General features: G+C 41.1%; 1 protein-coding gene across 1 annotated transcript in view; it reads left to right on the forward strand.

Moving 5' to 3' along the window:
• The window catches only part of NEDD4 (NEDD4 E3 ubiquitin protein ligase), a 101403-nt gene that overhangs the window by 78193 nt on the left and 16783 nt on the right, over window positions 1–6427 (forward strand). Inside the window, exons 14-16 of the mRNA XM_017881262.1 lie at window positions 4148–4377; window positions 5727–5848; window positions 5936–6006. Coding sequence (XP_017736751.1) covers window positions 4148–4377; window positions 5727–5848; window positions 5936–6006 — 423 coding nt within the window. The remainder of the gene's footprint in view (window positions 1–4147; window positions 4378–5726; window positions 5849–5935; window positions 6007–6427) is intronic.

Below are 6427 nucleotides of genomic sequence, written 5' to 3' on the forward strand. Positions count from 1 at the left end.
GGAGTCTCGCTCTGTCACCCGGGCTGGAGTGCAGTGGCCGGATCTCAGCTCACTGCAAGCTCCGCCTCCCGGGTTTATGCCATTCTCCTGCCTCAGCCTCCCGAGTAGCTGGGACTACAGGCGCCCGCCACCTCGCCCGGCTAGTTTTTTGTATTTTTTTTAGTAGAGATGGGGTTTCACAGTGTTAGCCAGGATGGTCTCGATCTCCTGACCTCGTGATCCACCCGTCTCGGCCTCCCAAAGTGCTGGGATTACAGGCTTGAGCCACCGCGCCCGGCCAATATTTTCATTCTTAATGAGAATATGCTGGAGGAATAGAAGCACTAGCTTCTCCATTTGCCACTCTAAGTGGTTGGAACATGTTGTAGTATCTAATTGTTAATGTCTTCCAGGCAGCAGGAGATGGGAGGCAATGCCATTACAGGCCACAAAATACAAAAAAAAAAAAAAGAGAAAAGCAATTATATTTGTTGATCTCTGCCTGCATACCAGGCATTCTTCTTAGAAGTTTACATATGTTATTCATTTAATGTCTACAATAACTCTGTAAGGAAGGGACTACTATTACATTTCACAGATGAGGAAACTGAGGCACAGAGAGAATAGGTAATGTGATCAAGTCCCATGGTTATTAAGTAGAAAAGCTAAGTGGTCTAGCTCCATATCCCATGTTCCTAAGCAACATGACATATCAATTGGTGACTAAGAGAATTAAGAGAGAAATTAATTATTTGTATGGAAATTACCCAGAATGCAACAAAGGTAAGTAAAGGAATAAACATATAAAAGAAAGGTTAAAAGACATGAAGTCAGCCAGGCGTAGTGGCTCACACCTCTAATCCCAGCACTTTGGGAGGCCAAGGCGGGCGGATCACAAGGTCAGGAGATTGAGACCATTCTGGCTAACACAGTGGAACCCTGTCTCTACTAAAAATACAAAAAATTAGCCGGGCGAGGTGGTGGGCGCCTGTAGTCCAAGCTACTCGGGAGGCTGAGACAGGAGAATGGTGTGAACCCAGAAGGCGGAGCTTGCAGTGAGCTGAGATCATGCCACTGCACTCCAGCCTGGGAGACAGAATGAGACTTCGTCTCAAAAAATAATAGTAATAAATAAAATAAAATAAAAGTCATTTATGACATGAAGTCATTTCAGAAGGAGGGGACCAAGATCATAAGGAGGAGAAGGATAAGAATATGAATTCTCACATTAATAAAAAGGCCCAAGCAGTATTTTAAAAATAAAATCTGTATCTAGACACATCATAGCAAAAGAGCAGAACACTTAGAATGTAAGAACGTGTAGCACCCAAACAGAAAGAATATTAAAAACACCAGGTGCAATGACTCATGCCCGTAATCCCAGCACTTTGGGAGGCTGAGGCAGGAGGATTACTTGAGCTCAGGAGTTCAAAGCTGCACTGAGCTATAATCATGCCACTGCACTCCAGCCTGGATGACAGAGCAGTACTCTGTCTCAAAAAAAAAAAAAAAAATTAAAAACCGGTGCTTGAAAGCCATGCACTGTCTTTAACCTTTTCCTATTCCTTATCCTCAACATCTTGTAGTTAGGAATAATGATGGCTAATAATTACCATATGCCAGATACTGTGTAAGCATTTTTAATGCATTATTCCATTAAGTCTTGAAACAACTCCATGTGGATAGCTATCATTATTATTATCCCTATTTTATAGATGAGGAAATTAATCCTTAGAAAAGACATATAACCTGTCCAAAGTCTCACTCCTAATGAATGGTGGAGTCAAGATTTGAACACAGGGCCAGATTTCAGAATGCATGCACTTGTCTACTTCTCAGTTCAAACACTCAAGTTTCTCCTGTAACCCTCTCTTCTTCCACTACCATTGCTCCTTCACAGGTCCCTCTATCTTCTCTCACTGAGCTATTCCAGGGATCTTTAACTGACCAGTGTGCCTCTTGTGTCTCCTCCTTAAAACCACCCTTTACACCCTGTCCCTCAGCTTCTGAGAACCCAGCAATCTGACCATGTGGCTTTCCTACTCAGAAACTCTCTTCTCATCTGCATTCACACTGTCCACCCTCTGCCCCCAGACTGTTTTTTCACATTTTTTCACTATAATCCCTGCTTTCTTTCCCTTCCTCTCCCTTCTCCTTCTGTACCCTGTAGGTATTACATGTATCAGACCCCTCATGTATGCTGTTCCTCCATCCTTCCCTCCCTTTCTCTCTGTCTAAAGACTTCTTCTCAAAGCTTTCTTGATTGCCTCATTTGAAGTCAATAGCTCAGTCTTTTATGCCCTGCAGAACATTGCTTCCATCTCTTATCATCAGCAATTGTCCTCCTATTTTAAGTCTCAGAATTAGCAGCATTTACACTTGTTTTTCACATATGCACCAGATGAGAAACTCCTTGAGGAAGCAATGACATCTTACCCTGTAGTTTTATTCCCTTTATTCCCCATCATTGGCCCTACTACAATACCACCTGGCCTAGAGTAGGCCTTTGATAAATGCTTACCTGCACCAGCTCCCTAGCATCCAGGCTAAAGTTGCTTTTCTGCAAGCTTACCATTTTTTTAATGACATAAGCAGTGTAAGAAACTGCTCATATCATGTTTATATTGCTTATATCAACTGCTTACGTTATTATGTTTCTATAGGGCTTTCCATTTTCCCTAAATAAATTGAGAATGAAACTGATTTTTTTTTTCCTTAGAGCTAACCTTCTTTTTTGGAGGTGACAGAATGTTGATGGCGTGTTTTCTCTTACTGGTTTCCCCTGGAAATTTGCCCACGAAGTACTGAGGAATAAAATATTTAGATATATCTTTTGTAAAATGTACAAAAAGGTCTGCCTAAAGCATAGTTGTATACATTTGTTAGATAAGCCAAAAATGTACAAAAGATTAGTAGCTCCATTAATTAAGAGCACAGACTCAGGAGCTAAGACTTTCTTAAGTTGTCTTCTTCAGTTTTATATGTAAAATGAAGACAATAAGAGTAGCTTTTGCATAGTGTTGTTATAAAGTTAAATGAGTTAACCTGCCATTCCAGGGGACCCATGCCTGGCTGTATTAGTCCGTTTTCACGCTGCTGATAAAGACATACCCAAGACCAGGCAATTTACAAAAGAAAGAGGTTTATTGGACCTACAGTTCCACATGGCCAGGGAGGCCTCACAATCATGGCAGAAGGCAAGGAGGAGCAAGTCACATCTTACGTGGATGGCAGCAGGCAAAGAGAGAGCTTGTGCATAGAAACCATTAGATTTCATGAGACCCGTTCACTATCACGAGAACAGTGTGGGAAAGACCCGCCCCCATAATTCAATCACCTCCCCCCCGGGTTCTTCCCAGGACACATGGGAATTGTGGGAGTTACAATTCAAGATGAGATTTGGGTAGGATCACAGCCAAAACATATCACTGGCACAGTCTGTATATGTCACCATCTGTTAATGAGTGAAGGAAGATAGACTCCAGGGAGGAAAGCAGAGGTAGGAAAAACCCTGAACAGACAGGCAGGCAACAGCTAGCAGGCAGTGGCTATCCTACAGGTCATAGAACGGTGTTCACTGGAACTTAATATGAAAAGGACTATTAATGAAATGCCTTCATGGGGGCATTACCATCACCATCAATAGCTTCTTTAGGCTGGGTGCCATCGCTCATGCCTGTAATCTCAGCACTTTGGGAGGCCAAAGCAGGAGGATTGCTTGAACTTAGGAGTATGAGACCAGCCTGGGCAAGATGGCAAGACCTCAAAAACTTAAAAAATTAGCCAGGCATGATGGCACGCGCCTATGGTCCAGTTACTTAGGAAGCAGAGGCAAGAGGATCACTTGAGCCCATGAGGTCAAGGCTGCAGTAAGCCATGTTCACGCCACTGCAGTCCAGCCTGGATTACAGAGCTGTCTCCAAAAAACAAAAAGCTTCTTCAGATATAAAGAAGTCTATATTGCTAGGTAATTAGAGAAAATGCAGGAACTCTCATACCGTAGAGGAAACCAAGACAATATACCTAGTTGTGTTTTCCCTGAGTATATTACATAAGGAAAAAGAGACGTGGACACAGGGTGTAGAGGGAATGTTGTAACTTTATGAGAGATAGGTTTGTGATTATGTTGAACTGATTTAAACAGTTAGTCTCTCCTCTGGATTTTCAGAATGACATTCCAAACAAATTTGAAATGAAACTTCGCCGAGCAACTGTTCTTGAGGACTCTTACCGGAGAATTATGGGTGTCAAGAGGGCAGACTTCCTCAAGGCTCGACTGTGGATTGAGTTTGATGGTGAAAAGGGATTGGATTATGGAGGAGTCGCCAGAGAATGGTTCTTTCTGATCTCAAAGGAAATGTTTAACCCTTATTATGGGTTGTTTGAATATTCTGCTACGTAAGTACCTTTACAATGATTATAGGCAGAAAAAGAAAAATCACTGCTTTAAAAGTAAGAGTCAAATGATACAAGGAAAATATATGTCATGCCAGAAAAGGGCAATTTTAACTAATGTTGCTTCAGAAGTGACTTTTTTAAAAGTTGTGGTGAAATACACATTACATAAAATTTACCGTTTTAGGCCAGACGCGGTGGCTCACGCCTGTAATCCCAGCACTTTGGGAGGCCACGGCGGGCAGATCACGAGGTCAGGAGACCAAGACCATCCTGGCTAACACAGTGAAACCCCATCTCTACTACAAATACAAAAAAAAAATTAGCCGGGCGTGGTGGCGGGCACCTGTAGTCCCATCTATTTGGGAGGCTGAGGCAGGAGAATGGCATGAACCTGGGAGGCAGAGCTTGCAGTGAGCCGAGATTGCATCACTGCACTCCAGCCTGGGTGACAGTGCGAGACTCCATCTCAAAAAAAGAAAAAATTAGTGTTTTAACCATTTTAAATACACAATTTAGAATCATTACATACATTCACGTTGTTGTGCTGCCATCACCACCATCCAACTCTAGAACTTTTTCATCTTCCCAAAAATGAAACTCCGTACCCAGTAAGCACTTGCTCCCCATTCCCTGGCAGCCACTATTCTGCTTTCTGTCCCTGTAAATTTGACTCCTCTGGGTACCTCACATAAGTGGAATCATTCAATATTTGTCTTTTTGTGACCAGCTCATTTTACTTGGCATGATGTCTTCAGGGTTCATCTATGTTGTAGCATGTATCAGAATGTCCTTCCTTTTTAAGGCTGAATAATATCCCATTATTTTTGCATATAATGCTTTGTTTAGGCCAGGCGCGGTGGCTCACACCTGTAATCCCAGCACTTTGGCAGGCCGAGGCAGGTGGATCACAAGGCCAGGAGTTCAAGACAAGCCTGGCCAACATAGTGAAACCCTGTCTCTACTAAAAATACAAAAATTAACCAGGCATGGTGGAAGGCACCTCTAATCCCAGCTACCTGGGAGGCTGAGACAGGAGAATCACTTGAACCTGGGAGGCAGAGGTTGCGGTGAGCTGAGACTGTGTCATTGCACTCCAGCCTGGGGAACAGAGCAAGACTCCATCTCGAAAACAAACAAACAAACAAGACTTTGTTTATGCATTCATCTGCCAAAGGACATTTGGGTTATTTCCACTTTTTGACAGAAATTACTATTTTTAAAACCATTAAATTCAGTGGAGGAATGTGGTTCTAACAGTAGTAAACAACTCTAAAAGAGGAAGATTATTTATAATTATTTGTCATATTAAAGTTTTCAAATGAAGTATTTAAATGGGGTTGTCTTTACAGGGACAATTACACCCTACAGATAAATCCAAACTCTGGATTGTGTAACGAAGATCACCTCTCTTACTTCAAGTTTATTGGTCGGGTAGCTGGAATGGCAGTTTATCATGGCAAACTGTTGGATGGTTAGTGTTAAGTATAAACTTTTACAATGTAATTACCTGTTCTTTTTCACTTGGTAATCATCCTAAATGTATTTGGTTTTTTGCAAGGTTTTTTCATCCGCCCATTTTACAAGATGATGCTTCACAAACCAATAACCCTTCATGATATGGAATCTGTGGTATGTCTTTTTCACTTGTAGTTTAGACAAAGTATAATTTAATAAACAACTTGAACATTTTGAGGAATTTGCTTTTAATGACACGGAAATTAATATATTATCATGTTTCAAAATACAAATGAACTTTTTCCTCAACATTTTATTATGAAAATTTTCTAACATTTAATAAAGATGGAAGAATTTTACACTGTACACTTGTATATCCACTACTAACAATTGGTTTTTTCTCAATTTACTGTATCACATACCTATCTGTCTATGCATCAGCCTATCTTAGTTTCTTCATGCATTTCAGAGTAAGTTATAGATAACAGTAAACATCCCACTAAATACTTAAATAGGTTGTACAAGTTATGTGTCTTTGGAATCAGTATTTGCATTACCATCTTTTATGATGAATATTGTGTGTGTGAGTGTGTGT

The sequence above is a fragment of the Rhinopithecus bieti genome, unplaced genomic scaffold (genome assembly GCF_001698545.2).
Source record: "Rhinopithecus bieti isolate Rb0 unplaced genomic scaffold, ASM169854v2 scaffold_1106, whole genome shotgun sequence".
In the NCBI taxonomy this organism is placed as follows: Eukaryota; Metazoa; Chordata; class Mammalia; order Primates; family Cercopithecidae; genus Rhinopithecus; species Rhinopithecus bieti.